This window comes from Vidua chalybeata, chromosome 5 (genome assembly GCF_026979565.1).
Source record: "Vidua chalybeata isolate OUT-0048 chromosome 5, bVidCha1 merged haplotype, whole genome shotgun sequence".
Lineage (NCBI taxonomy): Eukaryota > Metazoa > Chordata > Aves > Passeriformes > Viduidae > Vidua > Vidua chalybeata.
The window spans coordinates 8057974-8082785 of NC_071534.1; the positions used below are offsets into that span (position 1 = coordinate 8057974).

The 24812-nt window shown below is 37.8% G+C and overlaps 1 protein-coding gene across 1 annotated transcript; it reads left to right on the forward strand.

The window, feature by feature from the left end:
• The first annotated feature begins 2 nt into the window (after positions 1-2).
• RIBC2 (RIB43A domain with coiled-coils 2) lies at positions 3-11279 on the forward strand. The gene is made up of 7 exons (XM_053943301.1): positions 3-434; positions 3890-3971; positions 5377-5721; positions 6302-6420; positions 8269-8496; positions 9832-9998; positions 11126-11279. Exons 1-7 carry the CDS (start codon positions 318-320, stop codon positions 11205-11207), a joined length of 1140 nt encoding a protein of 379 aa, XP_053799276.1. The 5' UTR covers positions 3-317; the 3' UTR covers positions 11208-11279.
• The last annotated feature ends 13533 nt before the right edge of the window (positions 11280-24812 follow it).

A 24812-nucleotide genomic window follows, 5' to 3' on the forward strand; every position in this document is an offset into this window, starting at 1 on the left:
GGCCCGGCCCCGCCCCGCCCTCGCAGCCTGCGCGCCTCGTGCAGAGGCCCCGCCGCTGCTGTTCCCATCGCGACGGGCCGCCTTGTGTCCCGCCTGGCCAGCGCCGCTGCTGTTCCCATCGCGACGGGCCGCCTTGTGTCCCGCCTGGCCAGCGCCGCTGCTGTTCCCAGCGCCACGGGCCGCCTTGTGTCCCGCCTGGCCAGCGCCGCTGCTGTTCCCATCGCGACGGGCCGCCTTGTGTCCCGCCTGGCCAGCGCCGCTGCTCCCGGCAGCCGCTCTCACTCCAGCCCCGCCGTCCCGCTGTTCTCTCCGGCACCATGAGCGGGCTCGGGCCGCAGCGGGAACTGGAGGAGGCCGCCGCCCTGGAGCGCCGGCGGCGGCGGGAGCTGCTGCGGCGGGGTCGCATCTTCAACCCACGGATCCGCACCATAGGGGTGAGGCGGGCAGGGCGGGAGGGAAGGCGCCGTGTCCCCCCGCCGTTCCCAGGAGTTCTGAAGAGAACGGCGTAACGCGGGGATCGCGGGGCCGGCTCCCAGTGCGGGGCAGGGAGGGAAGGGGCGGCTGAGCCGGTCTGAGCGGGCCAGCAGCCGTTCCCCAGGGCCCGCTTCTCAGCTGTGTGTTTGAGGGGGAGCAAGCAGGAAAGGCGGGCCCAGATGCAACTTTCAGAGTCGCGTTTAAAGTTACTGGTGAAAGAAGTCATAGAATATTTAGGGTTGGAAGGGACCTCTGAAGATCGTCCACTCCAACCGCCTAGCCACAGCAAGGTCACCCAGAGCGGGTGACACAGGAACGTGTCCAGGTGGGTTTGGAATATCTTCAGGGGGAAAGACTCCATGACCTCCCTGGGCAGCTGTTCAGTGCTCTGCCATCCTCGATGGAAAGAGGTTCTTCCTCCTGTTGAGGCAAAACTTCTTGTGTTTTACTTTATGGCCATTGCTTCTTGTGTGTACCTGTGCCCCACTGCTCTGGATTCAAGGGCATTCAAGGTGTCGTTGCCCCCTAACAGCACAGAGGGATCAAGCCCTGTGTTGTATCTCTGTGTAGTAGTACTTTGATGGAAGGCAAGAGCTTCCAGAGTCAGTTCATGAAATGTGGCTGAAACAAGTAATTGTTTTTTACCTCTCTGCACTGTGATACTGCCCTTTTCTGCTTGGACCTTGCTAGAATTGATGCTGTGGGAGATTTACTGCTGCAAGTGTCCTGCAATTAGTCCGCGTTTTGCATCAGACAAAATAGGACATATCCATCCTTGTTTTTATATATGTAAATAATTGTTGTGTCTGATTTTTCTTGGTGTGGATGTGTGTGAACATGCTTCAGGCTAGTGGATTTTCTCCAGAGTTTACTATGCAGTTTGCATCCTGAACGTCAGCAAATAATGTGCTCTATACCTATTTGACTTTGGATGCAATAGTATTTTGAATCTCCCTGTGATATGTCCAAAGGCCCACATTAAGATTTTGTGAGCATGCATGGAGGGAAGAGTGCTGTGAAGTGATTTCATTGAACTGGTAAAATTGCAACAGATGTCAATTGGATCCTCTTTTCTTAGGTACAGAAACATGTCTCAAGTCAGTGGAAAAATATCTTCACCTTATCTCTGACAGGGCCTTGAATTTATTATTTTAACTCTTATGCAAGAGTCCTTGTATCTGCAGAGCAATTAGCAGTTCCCACTTACTGAACATGACAGATGTATCCACCTGGTACAGCGTCCTGACACACACCAAAAATATACTTAAGTACCCAACAATATACTTGAGTGGAAGGAGCTAATAACATTTTTTAGCAGTTGTGGTATGGGCTAAGATACTTGAAATTTCTTCATCAGAAACACATACTTTCTCTATAAATGGCTTTTCTAGAGCCTTAAAAATGAACTGCAAACCATAAATTCTCAGTTAATGAAATAGCTGACAACTAACATATCCTGGTGTGTTTTATTGAGCTGTACTGGAGCACACCATCTGAAGGTTTTACCCAAATACTTTTGTAGAATTGACTTGTTTTGTAGAGCTGACTCAGGCAGGTTTTGATAGATCTGTTTACATTAGACAAACATCTAAATGAAGGAGAGTTCATCTGGAGAATTTCGATTAACAGCTTATTTTGATTTAACATCATTCAGTGTACCTGAACAATGATGCTGACAGAAGGGACTGTTCTTATGGTTTGAAGTGAGGCCAGGTCTGAAACACAAAGAGCCAGGAAATCCATTCAGAGATATTCTGTATCAGTATTTCTGTGTGATTTTAAGATTCTTTGCTTCAGTTCTCTGACCAGTGTGACCAGTGGCAGTAGCTGAGAAAATTTAAAAATCAAGACAATATTTGACTCAGAAACCAGAAATCCTAAAGCAGGGTTTGAATATTTTAAAAATATGGAGGTAATATACTGGAAAGCAGAATGGGAACCCAGATTTTATATTTTTTCCTTGATTATTACCGGTTTTATTATTACTTTGACTTCTGTATCTGTTTTGTCATCTGAATAATGGAAATGTAAGATAATGCCTTCTTCACTTACAGATTGAAGAATCTATCCTCAGTAAATCACTGATTTTTCTAAAGAATTCAGATGAGTATTCCAAATGAAAAATTACTTTCAATTTACATGTAAACTTTATACATAAATAGAACTAGTTTAGAAATTAGCTGGCTCAAAGTGTTCATAGATTCCTCATTTAAACGCTTAAAAGTGAAACCTGTAGTTTTATGTGACTGGGAGTGTCGGTTTTAGGGATGTTTTTGTGTCGAGTGAAAGTCTTTTGAAGAGGTCAGAGCCAATAGTGTAACATAAGTCAATACACTGACCTACCTCTATTATTGCCAGAATACTAAGAACTTGTATTGAATTTCTCTTAACAGTATTTCCTGTAGTTATATTGTCAGCTTGGCTTTCCCAATGAGACCTCTGAAAGAGTTGATATTTAGTGTCCACAGCACCTTTGTTTTTGGTGGATAAAATCCTTGATGGTTTCACCCTTGCTTACAAATTCACCTCTTTGCTTGATGGCTATTGTCAGTTGTCCTTTACAGCACTAACCATGTGTATTTTCAGCCGTGATCGGTTTCTGCTTTCATCTGAATAAGTTTTAGACAAAGACTATTAAAATTGTTTACCAGATTCTTGAAGATTTGTCATTGTATTTTTGACAAAATTTTTAAGGATGTTAAGTGACTTGTTAGTAAAAAAAAAAAAAAAGAAAATAAGTAAAGTCCATGTTTCTGCCTATTAATTTGCCACCATCTGCCAACAAATGTGGGGCCATATTCTTTTGCCCAAAATGGAGGTGTCTGCTCCCATTTCATGATGTGGCCTATATTATCCTTTGCTCAGGTCCCACTCACCATGGATGTGGATGTTCCATATCTGTCAGCTCATCACTGATCGTGTATCCTGTAGTGCATTTTGGCAACCATATGAATCTCTCTGATAAGACAGGACACATTTCCATTCCTTTCTTATAGTGAACATTTAGTATTTTTTTCAAATATGAACTATTACAACTTCCTGTCATCTTTACTGTTAAAATACCTGCTTTATAAATGAAAGCAGAACAATAAAATAAAATTGTAGCTGTAATGGGTAAAACATACTCTATGTAATGCAGCTGAAAATATTCATTGCTCTAGGTATCATCTAACTGTGGTGTTTTCATCTGATCAGGTGCAAGAACATACCTGTCATTATTAAAACAAAGCAAACAAGCAAGAATGTTTCTGTTTCTGGATTTTGTTTTACCTACATTAGTAATGTATATATATTCTGTTGCTAGTGGGGTTATATCTATTTTGTACAACTGTGAGTCAGTGTAGCTTGACAATACCTGTTTTAATTGTTCAAACACAGTATCTCCTAAAGAGCTGCTTTTTTTTCATTGTAATAGATTGATAAAGATGCATTGGATGTGCAAGTCAAGGAGAGGAAAATTCAAGAAGCAGCTGAAAAAGCAGAACATGAAAGATTTGGTATGTTCTTAGATACTGTGATATTTCTGTGAATAGTTAAATGTTTTAATCCATTTCTTGATTTATTTTATCTCTTCTATATAAATATTCTCTAAATTCAGTCATCCAATTTATGAGTCCTATTTATGTTCATACATCTACATTGGCACAGTATGTATTCTCCTTGTTACCTTAAGATTTATATTGATATGATTAAACTGGGATACACTGCCAGATAGGCCAGAATTTCCAGTGTTTTCTTTTAAAAGGTATTGACGAATAGCATAATTTAAAAACCTGAATATGCAGCAGGATTTAAAAAAAATAATTACTTACTACTGTCCTTTTCAGTATAGTAGTGGCTAATCTGTTTTAGTTGCTTTTTTGTAGAGTGAGCTCATCTTCTGTCTAGCCATTCTTCCATGGAATATATAGATTCTGTGGAATCCTCTCTAGGTTGTTATTGCTGGAAGCATGAGTCATGTACAGTAAGGTGATAAGAGGAGTCATTGCTGAGTCAGAACTTGAAGCCACACAAATATTTCATGCTGTGCCCTGACTTCAAACCCTTTGTGGTCTTCTGTGCTTGGCACGCTTTCCTGTGCTGTCACATGAAAGGGTCCCACAGCCTGAGCTCTCTGTGTGCCTCAAGAGGAGCTAAAATGGAGCTGCCACTTCCATGCTTCTACTACAGCTGCTTGTGATTTTCCTGGCTAGAAAATACACCTGTCAGGGTCTGACTCTTGGGAAACTACCAGCAGCAATGTGGAGTCTGGCAAAATAGGAAATTAACTTTTCTAGCAAATTATTTTAAATAACTAAAATGGCTAGTTGGGTGGAAGTTTTTTTGTTAGTTTTTCTTAAAAATGCTGGAATTTATTTAATTCCAATTAAACGGGCAGGAGCTCTTAAGCTGTTCAAAACTTAATGCCAGCCAATGATTTTAGTGCTATGGTTAGAAAAATCATTGGAACTCTGGAAGAACTACCTATATTCATTTCAGTTGCAGCCCAATATTGGTTTGCTTTCTGACAAGCAGCACTGTATTTCAGCTGTAGCTGTAATCTAAGAGCAAATGGGAACAACTGGTTTACTGTACATTGTTTGTGTAGCAGGTTTTCACCAAACAAAACCTCATAGTTCTAGTACTTGTTATTGTATTTGTTTCACATGCACATATCTCATTGTAACATTAATAAATAATTTATACCTAAAAAGCTGAAAATAGTTCATAAGTAAATATTACTAACATTAGAGAGTTTGCTGGGCTGGTACTTACAGATCACATACTCTCCTAAGGCATAACAGTTTGAACACTTACATTCTGTTTATTCATCTTGAAAATTTTATTTTCACCTTATGTGTGCACTCCAATGACTCATGCACCTCTAAGAGTTGTGGTTTCATTGTATTCATTTTTGTCTAGCTCATGACATGAAGAAAAATGACAAGCTCATGTGCCTGCTAGAAGAACGACAGAAAAATGAAATCAAAGAGATGAATAGGGCTCTCACTGAATTTCAGAAGAATTATCAGAGGCCAGAAACAAGACGTGAATTTGACCTGAATGATCCACAAGCCCTAAAGAAAGACAGACCTGCTCGAGTTTCAGACGATGACCCTCTGTGTACTATATCTGGCATGCAGAAGTTTATGGGTGAAGACTTAAACTATGATCAGAGGATGAAGTTTCAAAAGGAGCAATTAAGGGAGTGGTCTCTTCAGCAACAGAAAGACTGGAAAAATGCATTAGCTGACCAAAAATTGGCAGGTAACAAAAAAGATAATGTAGTTTTAATCTTCTTTTTCTGAAGCTGTGGTGTATCTGATGAAAATATAGTATACCTTATTGTATATTTAACTTAGAAATACTAGACCAGTTAGAAATACTAGACCAGGTTTTACTTTATAAGCTCCAATGTATTCACTGTTTCTCTTAGGAAATCTCTATTTCATAACATGTGATTGTAATATCACCCAGGTTTCATTTCTGGTTTATGCCTCCAGTTGGTATGCTTACTTCATCAGGCCAAACTGTCCAATCTGTAATGTCCTAGAGCAGAAAAAAAAATACTGAATTTTCTTTCTCAGCTTGTCATGACACATTATTTTCTGCAGTTCTTAACATACTTCTTTCATTTTAACATGAACTGTTTAGACAAGATGGGTTACATATTAAACTGATTCATGAGTCACCTGAAATCCCAAGATGGACAGCTTTGGTGGTAGGATTTGGAAATAGTTATTCAGCCTGCTGTATCTGTAGCTCCCCCCTGCTTCTTCCCCTGGTTAATTCATATGGCACATCATGTCCATGAATATTTACTATGTTTTTTTTTAATCTAATTTAGATGATCTTTATGACAAGTTTAGGATTGAACTTGACCGAAAGATTATGGAAGAACAAAGGAAAGAAGAGGAAAGCAGGCGTGCTGTTTGTACAGCTATAAAAAATTTCAATAGAATCCAGGTAAATTAATACTAAGTTGGTTTGTTATTTTTTATAAAATGTGGAGACAGAGAAGGAAAATAAGATGCACAAAATCAGAATGAGTAGTGATGTTTTCACAGGGGTTTCTTATCAGCTCACTTCCAAGGCTGTTTCAGCTTGGAGCAAGATAAATTTTATGCACTTTGCCAAGTGAACAAAGGATCCAATGATTTAGATGTCTTCTATCTAGTTATCCTCTGCCAGAACTGTCCCTCCTTGTTCTCAGCTTACTGACTGGAGGGCAGAAATAGCTCCCCAGTAATTTAGAGGCTTCGAGCTGGTAAACTGGGGGCACTCTTGGTTTATATCAGACCTCCCATACTCTTATTGTGTCTGTCTGCTTTTTTTTTTTTTTTTTTTACTTGTGTGGAAACATTGCTAACAGTTGCTTTTTGTGCTTATTGTTTACATTAATTCCCCACAGCCACTGGTTTTGGCTCTTTGGCTGCTTCATGGGTATTTGTATACAATGTCTTTTGGTTGTTTACTGGCCTTGTTTTGGAACCTGTCTTAGTACCATTACCTGTCATGCTCTAGTTCTTCATCTTACTGCAGAGGGTTTTTTCCTTTTCAGCTTCTACATACAACTCAAAGGGCTGCATGGATGCTATATAGTTAAATTATAACTATATTTGTTATGACTGAGCTTTAAATGTATTTATCACATCAAAATACATTACTCTGCCTACACATGTTAAACTTTACCTTATATGGCACAGAAGACTTCACCTGCTCTGACTTTCTTAATGGAAAACCCTTCAGTTTTCATTTATCCTCATCTACTTTGCCAGTGTACCCACCAGTGAACTGCTGATCAGCAAGGAGAGTACGAGCTGCTCTACATAAGTGAATATTCTCAAGGCAGTGATTTTTTTTTAACCACACACCTTGGTCAAAGTGAGACAAAATTACCCACTGATCTGTTGCAGTCAAGATAGATGGGTAAAAGAGACTGGTCCAACAGCCTGTGCTCTGTGTGTCCTAGAAAGCAGAAGGTTTCCTCTCTTTTGTCCACTGGATGCTGGAACCAGGCATTGTTCCAGATAGTTTAGTTTATGCGTTACAGAAGAATGAGACAGTATTAGAAATGAAAGATGCATACCATTATCATTCTACTTCAAATTAGTTTACTTAGTCTAATTCTTCTTTGAAAGGTAATTATGTTCAGTAAGATCATTGTATTTTATTTCTGGAGTATTGTAAGGGGAAAATTTCCTATGAATAGGAGACTGTGCCTTGTAATGAACATCAGGAACAGTGATTTCCATAGAAAATGCATACTGTGATCTCCAGTATTTGAGATACATTCATGTAATATGATTCAGGTTTGCATTTTGTATCAGCAAAGAGAATCAAGGCTACATCTTCAGACTTTAATTGGACATCCCCTGTCTGTCTGTTTTGAGGGCTTACCCATGCTCTTCACCTAGATTCAGCATGTAATATATAAATCGAGGCTAGTGATTTGAGATCATAAATTTTTATTGTAAATTTCTTCCATATTATGTCTGTCTGTCAAATATGTACTGGTTATTTACCTGGGGATAAATGTGGAATTATTTTTTATTTAATTCTGTGTTTTCTTATAAAACAAAGTTATTTTTCCCCAGTTTACTTGCTATATGTGACATGACAACATTAAAGAACAGTTTGATATTAGGCTTTTGATCTTGGCCAATAAGACAATGCTCACTTTTTGTAAGTGATGCTTTTGACAACTGTATGCAGGTTGGAAAGACATCTGTTATGATGTGTTAACATTTTTTCATCCCTTAATTCATATTTTTCTTGGAAAAAACATCATTTCTGTCTTTCTATTGAATTTAGGCTGCTGAACTAGATCATAAAAATGAATTGGAAAAGGCTCAAAAAATAAAAGATGACATGGATGAAATTACCTGTCTCCTTCGAGGGGACTTCCTTTCTGAAAACCCTGACCAAGCAATCGGTCCCTGGGGTAAACATAATGTGCTGGTGAATCGATGGAAAGGAATGAATCAGGAGCAGCTGATGGCAATTCGTGAATTTCAAAAGGAACAAGTTCAGGAGAAACAGGTACTTAAGCTTACATGCATTTTCAGTTCTTTTTGTTGTAATAATACTATAGACAATGTTTGTAGAATAAAAATACCATTGTTTGCCTTGGACATGCCAATGTAAGACTGTATTTTCTATTGATCTGCATTTTACCCAAACTTTAATCAGTCTAACTGAGTGTAGTACCTCTGAAGCACCTGGGAGATGTCATGGAGTAGGCTGGAGCCCTGGAGTTGGACTGGGAGGAAGGTTGCTGAGAAGCCCAGGGCCAAGGGGCTCTTAGGGCATGGTCCATGATGGTCCAGCTGAGCAGCAAAGCCCTGCCCAGCCCAAAACCCAGGCTTCTTGGTGCAGTTCAGGACCTGAGAGTGCACAAGCTGCTTGGAAGGAGTGGGCTGCTCCATAGGGGAAGATCCAGGAGCTGACAGTGAAAGCAGGGCAGGCCAAAGCAGTATTCTCATGCTCAAGGGTGCCCAAGCAAGGCAAATTAGAGCAGGTCCAGTGACCTTGCTAATATGTATTTCAGAGGCCTAAAAGTTAATGAATGTAAGAATGTGATGGAATTTCATTTCTACCATTCCACACAAGAACCATGCTATGAAAAAGAATTTCAATGGTAATAGTTGCTGCTCTAGAGGTGTATAGAAGCAGACAGAAGTTAAAATGAAGGCTCCTATGAAGTCAGGAGTGTCCAGGCCTAGATATTGTGAAGTAGGAAGTGACTTGCCTCCCTTGTGCAGAGGCTGCATTTAGACAGCTAAGGAATAGTGTTTGATTTTATCTTTTAGTCCTTACAATACCGTAGGCTATACTATATCTTACCTAGCTAAAGGTAGAATTGTCATTTTTCTGCCTCTCCTATTACTCTGAAATAAACCCATTCAGGTCATTAGGCTGGCTGAAAATGAGTACAACCAAGAAAAGTAAGTTTTTTGCAGGCCTGATTTTTTGCTTCTGTTCAGTGGGGTGTCAGGCAAGAAGTGAGGCAGAGGAAAGAAGTTTCTCCTCATGTGGTGTTTGTGGCTCCCCTATTATACTGAGTTCGCCATATTATAAGCCATACTGATGTCTATGCACTTCTTGGTTCAAGAAGTTTCATCTCTTGCTAACAATAATTTAAAAAAAATCTGTTGCTGCTCTGGGTTTTTACAGAGAGAAAAGAATCGCTCTTTCATGGGCTGTACCTTGCTTCTGCCTGGTTTAGAAATCTTGCTCCCTTCTCCCCATTTCAAATGATATCCCTAGTGCTCAATAAAGGCAAGCTAGTTTGTTTGGATGAACTTACCCATGAGGCTTTATATACACAGTTCCATCTCTGAAAGAGAAAATGAAGCATTTTTCTCACTCCTGTAGAGAGTAAGAGAGCAGGAACGCCGAAGAGATGCTGAATGGGACAGGCAGCGCCTGCAGGCTGCAAGAGCCCAGTTGCTTTGGGAGCGGCACCAGCAGCGGCAGAATCAGGTACAGCGCCGAGATTTAGATGTCGTGAATGCAGAGCTCTCTCAGGAGCAAAAAGCAAAGTAAGTACCAAACCAGCCTTGTTCAAATAAAAAAACTCTTAAGCTCTTTATCATTATTAACCCATTAGTTTGGCTTTCAAAGAGCTTTTTTTACTTGTTCTCTTTGTAATTTTTTTAAGGCACTTGTTACAAGTTCATGCTTTTAAAAAAATTGACAATTCGCCTGACGTGTGTTTTCCAGTATTATTTAATCAATCTTCAGAGAGCAGGTTTTAAGTGTTACTGACTGACATGAATGAATGAGGATCTGGAATTCTTAAAAGCATTTCACTGACAACAGACTGTTTATATAGATGGCAAAATAGTGAATAAATACAATTAGCTATGCAGAAAATTATATTAGCAGGTGAAAAACCATTCCATGTTTCTTTAATTTATCTTAGTTTTCTGAAACAAAAAAGGATGAACTCCCAGTAAGCATGCCAGTTTCTGATAGCTCAGGGTTAAGCTAGCAACACAAACAGCATTTCCATTATGTATGACGAAACTAGATGATTCTTTAAGTAACCACTGGATGTGTCTTGATGGGCAGTTCTTGTGTCTGCTCTTATGGGAAAGGAGAAAGATAATACACGCAGGAAAAGAAGAACAAACATAATGATTTGGTATTCTATTTTACCAGTTCTTTTTTTTTTTTTTTTTTTTTTGACATGAATACAGAAGCACAGAATAGTCAGAGTTGGAAGGGACTTAGAAGGATTATCAAGTCCAGCTCTTAGATGAATGGCCCATATGGGGATTGAACCCTTGACCTTTGCATTATTAGCTCCATGCTCTGACCAACTGAGCCAGTCTCAGCTTCATATATACCTTTTGCAAATGAATTTCCAATACATGATGCCTTCTTATTATGAAAACAAAAATTTGGAATTGCGTTAATTCAGATTTTTTTACTCTTGAGCTGTCTGGAGGGATATTTCAGGAAGAAAAACTTAGAGTTTGCTATATTGAGATGTGGCATGTATTTTGCAAAAAAAGTTCTAGTTACATTAAATTCAATTTCTAATAATTTATGAACATTTATGGGTGTTAATGCATTACATATTTTTTAGAATTCTCAGGCTACTTCTGAATAATAACAAGAAAACATTTACTAATGGCTTTTAAAAATTTTTGTTTATTTCTAGGAACATTTATCTTAAAGAGCAAGAATATTCAAATATTCCAACGGATGAGTTTTACGCACAGTTTAATACAACCACCCGGTGATGATCTGGATAAATCAACCGGAATTATTCAGAAGTATGTAGACACATTAAAATTTTCAGTTAAGCATTTTCAGTTCAACGTTTTATTGTTTTTATCTGTTCCCTGTCCTGTTCAAACACTGCATTCAAACTAAAGGACAGTCTGCTAGGCCAGATCTGTTCTAAAAAGAGGAAAACACTAATAATTTTTAAACATGATTGTTGTTCTGAAAGGACTAGTAGATTCAGTAATAGGTTGTTTGGCTCTTGTGTCTCAGGCTTAGCTGTAATATTTACATTATTCATGCCTATAGGAATCAATTTCTGGAAAGAAATCTGAGTTTTAACTACAGTGCTGCTTTATGCAACTTGGCCAGAGGGGAATGCTGCCTCCCATAGACCACAAGAGATGCACTTCTCTGGGAGGGAAGAAAGATGACCTAGGCAGAAAATTTTGTGTTGGTTTGTTTGGAAGCTGTGTACTTCCTGTCTTCATGGTGACAGTATTGAGTTAGCAATTAAAGAGCCAGTCACTGACATTTGAAAATGGGCGAGCACAACACAGGGGAAGAAAATACGGAGAGGCAATATAGGAAACTGACTGCATAAGGGAAATGGATCGGGGGGCTACCAAGGAAATTAAATCCAGAAGAGAAAGAGCCAAAATGGAAAGGACTGCAGAAAGGGTTAGAAGACTAACCTAGGAGTCAGAAGATGTGAAAGAGAAGAAAAAAAGAGTCAGATGAGAGATTCAGCTAAGAAACCAAGACCTCTAATACTGTGAACCTTAAATAAAAATACAGCCCATAGATCTGGAACTGTAATTTGCCAGCATATGGGACATAAATCTGAGGTAAAAACATCCTGATGATGTTGGCTTGGAATCCACTGATTGTTCTTTGTCTCAGCAATAATGGTAATGTTTGGTAATGAATTTTGTGGTGAAACAGGTTGAAGATTCCTCCACCAAGCAAAGGAGGAAAGATGCTTAAAAAAAACTGAGGGCTGCAATAAACTCAAATGAGTTATTCTTATCTCTGTGAAGATAATGAAGAATGCATGGTTCTTGACATATTAGTAGGAGGAATTTAAAGATGCTTGAAGGAAGCATTTCTTGAAAGGGGACTGTTTAAACAGGTCTGTTTGTTCAGCTGAAGTATTGCCCTGTGGAATCACACTGATAAAATCTTGCTGCCTGATTCAAAACACTGATTAAAGAGGAGTTTGGAAAAGGGCCATCATGTTAATGCCTTTAGATAGAGAGGTGAAAGAAAATCAAGGAGAACATTCAAATAGTTAAAGAAGTGCCATTCAACATGATTATCTTGAGCAAAAAGATATTGTCCCAATTTTAGTACATTGATACAATTGGAATTAATTGTAGTATAGATAGAAACTATGTAGAAAAGCAGTGTGGCTGAAATACAGGAACTGAGGAAAGTTGGAAAATGAAGTTGAGAGTGGATCACACTTGCACTGTTAATAATGAGCTGGTCTACAAAGAAGTAAGAAGGAATGGTATTCAAGAGATTTCAGTGGGATAGCATTTGGAGATCCATTTGTCAGACTGAGATTCACATATGACTGGATCTCTTTGGAGTATTACTTAATACTGTATTAATTTGACAACCTCAGGAGTGCAGGTATGTGTCTTAAAATAGACAGGCCATCAAATGGGATGGGTGGATTAATATGCCATCTCTAGTAGTTCTCATGTCACTAAAGTTGGGTTTGATCTGTGTTGAGTATCTCAGACTCTCACTTTATCTTTTTTACTTAGAATTTTAGTTACCTGACAGAAAAAATAAATAAAGCATGTGTTCAGAAGTTCATGAAGTTGTCTTCATTTGACCAATTCGTGTGACTAGATGCTTGCAGACTTCACAGCAGGTCTACAGTATAACTAAATGATGTTGGACCACCTTGTCAGATGATGTTTGAATTTCCTTCAGGAAGGACTATGTGTTTAAAGCCATTTTGCATTACCTATTTATTTGCTTGGAAACATTTTACATAAAGTCAGAGAAGGATAGGTTTCTCAGTTGTACTCCAAATAAGCCTTTAGATGGAAATTCAAGACTGACAGTTCAATATTTGGGTAGGATCAGGCATCGCTGAATTTCCTAGAAAACTTTCAGCATCATCAAGCGTATTGGCAATACCAGCCACATTCCATTCCATCTGTTGGGGGTTAAAAAAGAAGCACAATCAAGTTGTAGATAACATCCTTAATGTAAAGAGGAAAAGGTAATGTAAAGAGGAAAAGGTCTGATTCACTGTTATTAATATTTTCTACTAACTTTTATCTTGCACTAAAACAAGCCATGTTTTCAGTAAGTATTATCACCTGAGCAGGTGATAATAAATAATTGAAGTGCAGGAACTCCTCAAGCCTGTATGGCTTTGTAACAAACAAGCTGTGAGGGGTATCTTCATCTTTTGAAACATCATTCTCTGTGCTGGCTTTGCATTAGAGCCACCTATAGAAGTAATTTTCTAATAGAAGCTGCTCACAGTTTCCTCTGTGTCTGATAGAAACCCAATCGATAATTATCTTTGAGAACTGACAATCTGTTAAACCACTGAGAATTGGCAATCTGTTAAATCATGCCTCTGTGAGTACACGTGTTAAAGACAAAAAAGCCCCCAGGAAGCTCTCTTTTCCTTCTGGCCAGGGAACAGGTACCAAGGCTGGCATGGCACTAGCACGGCCGGGTGGGCCCTGCTGCGGGGCCGTGCCCCTCTCCGGGCTGCCCACTGGCCCCGTCCCGGCCGGGCTGAGCAACCAGCAGCTGCTGGGCAGGGGGAGGGGAGGCCACTGGCTGCTGAGTCCCAGCCTGGCTGCTGAGATTCTGGTTCTTCCCCAAGTGTGGCCACCAAAAAACCCTGGAGGCAGCCCTGCAGCCAGCACAGAAAACAGCCCCGTGGCCGATCCTAACACAGCTGCTGAAGAAACCTCCATCGTAAAACAGCTCCCAGGCCACAAGCTACCAAGCCCAGCAGGGACCATGAGACCATCTGCAGGTCCCAGGTGAGATATTAACTTTTTCAGTGCACTGATAAGACTTACAGACCTTCAATCCTCCCTCGGGTGAGAGAAAAGGACAGAGTGAGAACATGTAGAGGAACAACATGAAGACACCAAAGTCAGTGAAGAAAGAGTAAAGTCCCAGATGAGAGGGATAAGGAGATGCCTTGATCTTGGGGCTGAAATCCTCTTGTAAAGCTATGGAGAAGAATGTAATTGATACAGCAGACTCTTTTTCCCTGTAACTCATTGAAAGGAACGGGGAGATGAAGTGTTCCAATTGTAGATATGAGCTAAGGCCTCCATGCTAAAGTAAGCATGTTGAAATAGCTGTGATCCCATGAGAAGTTTGAACAGAGAGAGAGAGAAGAGTCCTTCTTCCCTCCCTTTGCCCCCAGGGAGAGAAGCAGCAGATTTCTGTTCTCAGAGGTGAAGATGATCTCAGAGATAGATAAAGAAAAACTTTGCTCTTGAACAGCTTATCTTTAAAATAGTACCTCATAAGTTGACATGGCCCATAAATGCAGCTGTAGGAAAGCTGTGAAAAATGGGAGGGACTTCATGATTGCAGAATTCCTGGGCGGCTGCTATTAGTGGAAATTGAAAGTCACAAGAGAACTATTTTCTTGTGCAGAAGTCTCCATAAATTGACAAGACTGACTCCTCTCCCTAAGTGAACTGAAGAAAGACTATTCTAGAGGTGATAAACTGACTGACTTGTTTCTGTACATTGTTAGTGAGAATGAAAAGGTTGTAGGGGAAGGAAAAGTGTTCTGGAGGTTTTATTCTGATTCTTTTTTTTTTCTTTTAGTCCTGTTAATAAAGTATTCTTTATACTCTTTAAAAGTTTTGATCCTGCTTTGCCTTCCTCCTAATCCTATTTCACAGCAAGAAATGAGTAAGTATATTCCAATGGGTGTGCTGGTGTTTAGCCAGTGCTAGACTCAGCACATTAATTGGTGCATTGGCTGGGAAATCTCAAACTGGTGAACCAAAACCACTACACTCTCTTAACTTTCACTGCATAGTTTTGAAATAAATAGAGTAGATCAATTAAAAAGTGCCTTAGCTGATTGCAGGTGCTATTTGAAAATCTTGGTTTCCATTAATGAGGTAATCTAATTTTTGTGATATTTGTAGATGTTTATTTTAAATACAGTGAAAAAGATAGTGTCTTCTGTGTGATATGATCAGCTAACTGGAATGAGTACAAATCACAGCTGCTGGGAGTAGAGGGATAGCAACCATCTCTTCCTAAAAAAACTTAGATATATTTTCCATTTCTTCAGAAAGACTTTTTAAAAACTGTGAGTATGGCATAAGAACTTTCTAACATTTATCAGTTCTTATAAGGTCCTTAGAAATAAGCACAATTAATTAGATTAAATGGTCTTAATGGAGCTTCACTGAAGTAATTTGGGTAAGATGCATGTGCTAGGACCTGATTTCAGAGAAGAAAATGATGATCAGTGCCTATTATATTTAAATTGGTGGTTTATATTCACACAGTTTTCCACACTTCTTTGGATCAACAGTTTGGGAAAAGAGTAGGTATTTAAAGTTTAAAAAAGAAATTACAGTGGTTGACCTGAGTCCAGTATTCTGCTTTCCCTTAGGACTGTTTACTCTAATATTTATAATATTTCTCTGTCTTAACTCTGGAACAAAGGTTTGACCCAGGGAAATTCTTAGTTATTGTACAAGACAAGTAGCATTTTTTTATATGCTTGTAGAAATTGGATTGGGTTATTTTTTTTTTTTTTGTTCATTGACACATGAACTAGCTAATTATATATGTAAATGAGATGTAGTTTTTTGTGTCTCTCATTGATAGTTATGTAATGCAAAGTGCAAAGTTAAGTCTTGGAAATGGTAGTAATTGGTGTGAGCAAATGAATTTGAAATTCTGGGTATGGTTCCCCTTCTTCCATTCCTTTCCCTAAAGAGGGACTAAGAAATTTATCAGAATAAATATCCAGCTAAGCCATCATCTTCTCTGGGATGGGGGAATGCTCCCTTCCAGCAAACTGTCTCAAAGACTTCCAGAGCTACAATAGGTGGTCACTATTGCAATCATTAACCGTGATAAAATCCCTTTGCTTTTTGAACCCAGGTAAGTAAATGCACCAGGCAAGATGTATTTCTGCAGACTCACCTTGTGTTTGTTTGCATTTTGAACCTTGACGTCTTTGAGCTTCACTTGCTTCTTGTTAATCTTTTTATGAAAATGTTTTAAAAGCGTGAATAGCTGTTCCTTATATTTTCTAAAGTTTTTTTTTAGACTGCTGTGACATCACCATTTAATTTTCCCTTTTTGTAGGCTGAAGAATCCTAAGTTTGTCCAGTTTTTCCTCAGTAGAAATTACCACACTGGTCTCTCATCCCTTTTTACTGACTTCTGTACTTTAAAAAAATTAACTTTATAACCTTTTTGAGATGAGAGGATAAGAATTGTGTAATAATGATATTTTCTGGTTAATTCTAGTTTCCATAATGCAAATATATGTGTATTTCTGTAGAATTCTAACATTGGGGGTTTTGGCCATTGTTTACCACTGAGAGGCATTTTCATAGTACTCTACAGTATCTCAAAATATCTCAAAGATATTTTTTTCTGCAGATGTACCAACTAGTTCAGGTCCCCCAAGATATATAGTTAAAATTGGGGGGGGGGGTGTGGTTCTTGGTATGTGTCACTTTTTGTGTCACTTTTTCCTGTATCAAGCTTCACCTAACATTTTATCTCCCCATCATCCTTTTGCTGCACAGGTTAATAGGATCAGGAAAGTATATGATCACATTTACTTCCTTCTTTAAGATGTTGGATAGCATTTTACTCAGGGCTCGTGGGACTTAGCAATTTCCCTCCAAAGGGAAGTTTCAAAGGGAATTTTCATTCTGTGCAACATGTTACTCTATTTTTTACACTGTCCTGAACTGTCTGTAATCAACACAAGGGCTTGAAACACTACCAGTAAGTTTTACGCAATACAGTGTTCTGGTTTGGAAACATCCCTACTCTCCACCACTGTATTCTTGTGTGTTTTCTGTGAGTACACAAAAAAAAAATCTCTTCAACTGTTGGCAGTGACCTTATTTTTTCTACTGGTTTAAGAAATTTTGTTTCCTACAGGATTCTTTTTAAGATCACCTGCTTATGAGGCATTCAGAAAGGAATATAAATTTTATACCTTTACTTTAGAGAGCCTTAAACTTTTTTTTGGTCTATGTTGTTAAGTTTTACATCCAATTTGCCACAGTTTGATTTTCCCTTTGCTTCTGGCATGGACCTTTGGAGGAGTTGATGGCTTCCTTGCAAAGGTTTACTCTGCTACCTAATGATACTTGGGGAAGATTTTTCCTCTAAGGTTTGGATGATGTTTAATTTTGTTTATTTTTATTTTTGAGTAGTTTTCTACTTAGCTGGGAATTTTCACATTTTCTGGCCAATTAATTTTAAAAATCACTCTGTTAAAAATATTTTCCCAGATTTTACTTTGCTTTTATAAGTGAGAGAGACAAATGAAAGAAAGGAAAAACCAATTCCCTCTTACCTTCATGCCAGTAGGCAGTTTATTTTCTTCTGGAAAAGTACAAATTCTTCAGTTTTATCATTTAATTAAAGGTTTAAAGAAAAGTCTGCTGTTTACTTTGCTATTTTACAAGAAGAGATGATTGAGTATCTAAGATGTGATAATCCAATGGCATCTCTTTCTCTCATTTCTAAAGCTCAGAAAGGCCTAGTAGGAGTCTTGCAGATGTTAGTGAGCTTTCAATCAGAAGTGAGCAGGCACAAGTTCAGCTCTTTTCTGTTAAAACCCCAGAAATCACTGTAATTAACTTCACAGTAGCTAATGAAAGACAGCTTTGAAGTAAAATGTAATACTACTACTAAACTTATGTTGTTTGCATGGTACAAGAAAGATGTTTTAAGTGATCTTCAACTTAACCAAGCACTGAGAAACAAAGAAAATTTTCAATGAAAAAAATAAATAAACCAATGGAACATTCATAAATGAAAAAGGAATGATCAGACCTTATAAAATAGTTTCTTGATGTTATTCTGGCTCAGGTTTGACCTTTCACTACTTTTTTATCTGTTCACATCAGTAAAATAAGTATCTGAATTGGAATAATCAGAATTAAACCTATTATATTACTGAATATTATATTTGGTTGGGCAGATGACATTTCATTTGTAGTCATTAACTTCTATGCAAATAAAAATATCTGCTGAAAGAGTTAAAATGTGTATATGTAAAGGTTGTTATAACTAATGGTTTTGAAGGATTTCACCAAGTAAATTACTGCTGTTGTGTTGGCAAGTTGCATAAGCAAGTAATGGAGAGTCAGGTTGAAAATAGCCATTACAAATACTGAAGTCTACTTACAGAATGAGAAAAAGTGCAAATTTCCTTTCTCTATTCTGTTTCATATCTCTGTGAGGATCCTCATATTTCTCTTTTCGAGTCAATTTTTTTAGAACATTTTCTCAGAACCAGTTTTTAGTTCCTCATTTTAAACCGAAGATACTGTTTTGTATCAAATGCAATTCAGAGAATATTAACCTCGAAATTTGGCAATGCAGGCAGATATCTTTCATAATCCTAAATGTAATTTACAAATGAACAAGGCAAACTATTCAAGGACAAATGGACATACAGCTTTCAAAATCAGGAAAAAAAAAATTCTGAATGGGGAAAAAATCAGTTTCTGAATGAATAAACTACATTTCACTGATTTCATGGGTTTTCTCCTCCAAGGGCAAAGTTAAGTTTTATTTGCATCTATTACTGAAATTTTACTCATATTTTCAGCTTTTTTTTTACATTACTTAGTACAGTAATGTAAAAAAAAAAAAAAAAAATGCCCATAATGAAGGAATCAGTCCTGGTTCGCCTACTGTAATTATTTTTTTAAATTTTCTTCACATACTCTTCCACATTTATTTCCCGAGGATAATGTGTGTATTCCCAGCCCTGTGGTACCAAACAACTGTACTTCAAATTCTCAAAGCACAAAAATACTCTGTATGAATTAGGGAGAAAATTAATGTTTAGTCTGCTCCAGTGAATTTTATGTGTAATTTCTGTCATACATTGTTACAATTATTAGTGAAGTTAAAGTTTTCAGATGACAGCACATGGAACCAGGGAAAATTGGATATCTAGTAGACAGTCTACTCAATTAAAGGCTGATGATACAATGGGAATATGAGGAATACTGCAGGTGATAATTTAATCAGGATATATACTGCTTTTGGAAGGCAGAGTTTTACCTAAATATGATGTTTTAAAAAGTTTGGCTTAGCTTACTGGTTTTAGTTACCTTTCTTAAATTGGTATTATTACTCTTCTGTTGCCACAGCTATGTCTGTGTGTATATATATATATATATATATATATATATATATATATGTGTGTGTTCATTTTTGCATGAATCTTTAAATGTTTTTTTTAGGACTTAAGCATACTTTCTGTTGGTTTTAATACTTTTCCAAATATCCTGTCCTTTTCTAGATTTATTACAAGAGTTATGAAACGAGGACATTACCTTTGGAATGTTTCTTGCTATTGATGCTCTAAATGTAGTGCTGCTTAGCAGAATTGTACTGAACTCTTACCCTGAGAAATCTAATTCCTGTGGCTTCTCATTAGCAATCCTGATTCTTCACAGAAGAAACCACAAAAATCTTGCCCATAGAAGAAACCACAGAAAATAAGCAGCAGCCTCTAGATGTCATAGTAGAAATTGCACAATTGCTGTACACACAGCAAAAAATATTCACGCTGAGCTCCTTAGAAAATAGGGATAAGGGTATTTTTTTTTAATAGTACAAAGTCTAACCTAACTGTGACATTTTACAATAATACAAGAAAGTGGAAATACTGAGGATCCAGATGCATCACTGTCATACCAACTTGAACAAAACAGTGCTCCAGTGTGTGCTATGGCCTTTCTAATAAGAATATTTGCTCTTGCAGCAGTGGTTGAAATATACTAAAAAACAGAGTACTGTAAATACTGTGAGTGTTTGATACAGCATATAAAAATTGTTTACCTTTGAGCTTTATTAGATTTTCAATGAGCTTTATCCATCAATAAAATTTAAGAGTTAATTTAGGTTTCTTATCTGAAAATGCTAGGAAGGAAGTGAGGATTGAAAAATAGAGCATATACAGGAAAAATTGACAAAAAGAAACAGCCAGCCACATAAAGATGTTAGTATTTTAAAAAACAAAGTATTTTATTGGTAATATTAAGATATTAGTTGCTAGTTTAATGCTGTCACTGGCGATTAAGTGATGAGATCTTTAAACATGATGTCTTGAAAATTGGTTAAAATGCATTAAACCGATGACACTGCTCTGAAATCAGAATGAGTGGAGAAATTAGTGAAAAGGTAGATGAAAAACTGGTACAACTACTCAACAGTTTCATAGTATGGTATATGAGAAAACTCAGGTAAAAGGACATATAATAATTGATGTTTGCTGAGTAGCAAAATGGGTAAAATAGTCAGTTTCAAGCAAACCTTCTAACTGGAAAATACTGTTTGTCTTTTCACATGCAGAAGGGTCCACGGTCATTCCCTGGGTTCATGCTTCTGCTGGATTAACAGGCAGTGTGAAACAATGACGATTTTGAGTTGTGAATTCTTGGGAGATACAGGTCTGCTTTCATCTGTAGTTACCTAAGTCCAGCTCAGAGATCCAAGTACCAAGCCTAGACTCGGGATAACTGACATTGCAGTGGATTGATGTTTTTAGCCTCCCACAATATATGTGAGCATGTGATGTGTAAGTATAAGATGTGTGCACATACACAGAAATGAAAGTGCAATTTTCAAAACCATCTGTTCAGCTCCTGCTGGCTTAAAAAAAAAAAAGAAAGATAAAATAGTAGTTTTTTTGAAGGAGGGCCAGGGCCAGATTTCATTCCAACAGAGATCATAAGCTTATTTCTACAAAGGAAAACTTTTTCCCTATAAGCTTAAAGGAGTGAAGAATGAGAGGTTCTGCTAAGGCTAGCCAAGTGTTATCCAGCTAGTGTTACCCAGCTGGGAAATAGCTTATTGCTTTGATGAGCAGCATTAAAGAATAGTCTACAGGCTCTTCACTTTCCTATTTTTGAGACCTTAGTAGGATGTGTAACAGTTCTTCCAGAAGTGAAAGCATGAGTCATGTATGGCATAAAGAAGTGAGCTCTGGTGGCGTGTGTACCTTTGTATGCTTAAAAGGTACACAACCTGTGTAAACACAACCCCTGAGTAGAACCAAAATTTCATCCCTTACCTCTCCCTGTTGGTTTTTAGTTTGGTAAGCTATTATTAGCATCCCATAGGGAATAGAGCTATAGTTTTACTTTAAGGTGATGGGATAGAATTTCACCGATACAAAGGTTAGTGGCAAGTTTTGTCTTAGCCAAGGGAAAATAGATCTCATGCTGGTTTACTGAATCATCTGTGTTTTCGGATATCTAATCAAGAAACAGAATGGAAGAACAAAATACTAGAAAAATAAATAAGTAAAATATGAATGAAAAGTCAAAAACACCAAGGCATGGCTGTATAAAAATCTGAGTAAATTATGAAAGCAGTATTTCATGCTTCCAATTTTTGCACTTTTGAGCCTCTTTACAGATAATTTATGAACAAAATAGAGCAGAGGTCACTGAGGTTCTGGTCATGATTTTGGACACTGTTGGCTGCAGTCATGATTTGAAAGTTCAGGTGTGTACAGCTATGTGACTACTCTGCCAGAACATGGGAAGCAGGATGTACTGAGCTCAGGAAAATTCCACTCTGAAGTAAATCTGCCCTTCTTGTACTGTAGTTTACAATGCATGTTGTTGCATTACTATTCTGCAAGGTCATGGTTTGCCACATACCTGTTAGAATCTTTTCCTTGCACATTTCTGATTTAGTTGTTTATAGTTTGACAAGAAATTGCACATTCTGCACAGGCTTCCTTAATGCAGAAGGACACTTGGGAGAATTGTCCTCTTACAGTCTGGATACCTTTATGAAGCATGGAACATAAAAGTTTGAGTTTCTTCCTGCATGATTATGATCAAAGTATAGGTTGCATAGTGCTGGAAGAATCTCAGGCTACCTAATCTCAGATGGGTATGTATTTCCAGTTACATTCCATGTTGAAAACAATGAAGCACAAAAAGGGAATATTACAGAAAAAGGGAGGCTCTCACTGCAATGTTTTCCTGGCTTGGGATTTTCTTTCCTCCCTTTCTTGTAAAACTCAAATTGTTAATTGCATGCATCAAAGAAGAAAATGATTTTGCATCCTCACTGAAAAGGAAAGCCGTTGCTGTATTAAATCTGGAATAATGCATCAGTTTTCAATTTGACCTGTGTATAAATAAGCCATAGAACTGTGACATAATTCAGTTTATGAGGAAATGCATCAGTGTGGAGCAGAAAAAAGCCTTCTCTTAGACATAAGTAAAGCTGAAAAGATTTTAAAGAAACAGTACATATTTTTTCTCTTATGGAAATGTGATTTGTACTAAAGAAAGTACATTTTTCTTTTCTGTCAGATAAAACTCATGTGCCCTGAAGCTACCAATTATAGCTCAACATACCAAAGGCTTGGGGAAAAAGAAAGGCCTCAGCCTCCTCCTTCAGGCCCTTCCTAAGTGCTAGAAAACGGTTTTATTGTCATTTTTCAGTACAAAAGAGCAACTTACTAGAAAAAGTTAATGAACAAAAAATTAGTATACAAGTTTGGCCAGCAATGCAAATTACATCTATTTATTCTAGTATTATTTGTTAATAAGCTGAACTCTTAAAGATACCTGTATAACAATCATTGTCCCAGGGCCTACAGACCTGCCTAACTATGAATTTAAATGTTTATTCAGTTCTGCTGTGTGTATTAATTCATGTTTCAGTTTTCTGGAAAATTTTGTAGTTTATAAATAGCGGATATAGGATAGATTGTTGATGTTCTCATGAAGGTAAATGTCAAGAGAAAGTACTTGAGTAATACCAGCATATCTACTAAAGAAAATCACTTTGTACAGTAGGTCTCTAGCACATGAGACTTACTGTATTCAGATGTTATGATGCATTTATAGAAAAGCTTTAATTCATAAATGACTTAGTGGTATTTTAAGTTCTCCTCGATGATGCCATTCTGCAGTAAAAGTCTCAGTCTCTCTCCTGTGTCATCTGACCACAGACTGTGCTTTGTTCAGAGCTGCAGCTGTGTTGCCTGCCAAGGCACATGGAACAGGAGTATTGAACTGCTGCGTCCTTTCCCTGAACAGGTTGATCACCTTTGTTCTTTCTACCTTCTCCAAGCTCAGCTTGTGAAAATAATAGAAATTTCTATTTGAAAACTTTACCTTCTTTTGTTTGGTTTGAAACTGGTAAGGGATTCAATGTGTGAATGGAAAGCAGGAATGCAAGACAGGAAATACATGTTCTGTCACTGTGCAAGTCCTATAACCATAGGGAAAAAAGCACATCACAGGGTTCTATGGACAATACACAAATATCAAACCTTCCCTAGCCCAGGTCTCTGAAAATGCAAGACATGTTAGAAAGTACTTTTTTATAATAGCAGCATATATAACACTTCACTGATAAAGCCAGTAAGCAGCATGATAATACCTTAAACCTAGTGGAAGACAATGGCTGCTAAAAATAATAATGACACCTATTAAAGAGAAATTGTAGCCAGTGAAGAAAAAGAGCTAAGTACAGACTGATGAAGGAAAGTTTATAACCAATTTATTACAGCCCCAAACCCCAAACTGATTAAGAAATGACATAACATGGTAGCATGATCCAATACCTTATGCTTGGCTGTGAGTGTTCTCTGCCAAAAAATTCTGAAGTATGAAAGGGAGCATTTTGAAGATGAGAAAGAAAAAAAAAAAAAAGAATCTCAAAAAGAATTTGTTTGTGCAGTCGTTCAGAGCGCTGGGGACCATGACTGCATATCCTTGGTTTGCCCCATGTCATGTCTGACCAGGACAATTTTAAGCTTTCTCCAGTTTAATTTCTAGTTTGCAAAATGAGAATAATTCGATAGCAAATAGTATAAACAAATATATAGATTAGATCTATCTTCTATGCTCACTTCGAATTTGAAGCAACTATTTCACAGCACTGCAGTCAAATGATAAATAATGACATTAAATTATAAAGACAGATAAAGCAGAAGAACTGACTAGAACAAAAAGCAATAAATATGCCAAAGATTTTATGTCACTAGACAGAGACAGAGAAATGCATAAGACAAACTGATAGGCAAAATAGATGTCAAGTTCTACTGGGCAGCTGGTAGGCCTGAATATCTCAGCAAATACCCACATACGTCGAACCATTGCAGGTCTCATATTATTTTTACTTACTAATTTTGTTATTCTCATGGGCATCCTCAGGTTTTAAGTGACTTTTGTTTAAATGGCTTCTGTGCAGCATGATAACATGAACTGCTCCTAAAATGCAGCCAACCTCAAGAGTAGAGAAGTTGCATTTGTGCAGAATTGCAATCCAAATTGGGTCTGGTTTAGGTTAGCTCAGGTGTCTCCAGGCACTTGAGCTTTGCACAAATACTACAACTGAGAACA

Bases quoted from the DNA above. Each gene is read 5' to 3' on its own strand.
- RIBC2 (XM_053943301.1), top strand. From the start codon at position 318: ATGAGCGGGCTCGGGCCGCAGCGGGAACTGGAGGAGGCCGCCGCCCTG. The intron at 3,972-5,376 runs GTATGTTCTTAG...ATTTTTGTCTAG, and splicing joins AGCAGAACATGAAAGATTTG to CTCATGACATGAAGAAAAAT. The intron at 8,497-9,831 runs GTACTTAAGCTT...TCACTCCTGTAG, and splicing joins AACAAGTTCAGGAGAAACAG to AGAGTAAGAGAGCAGGAACG.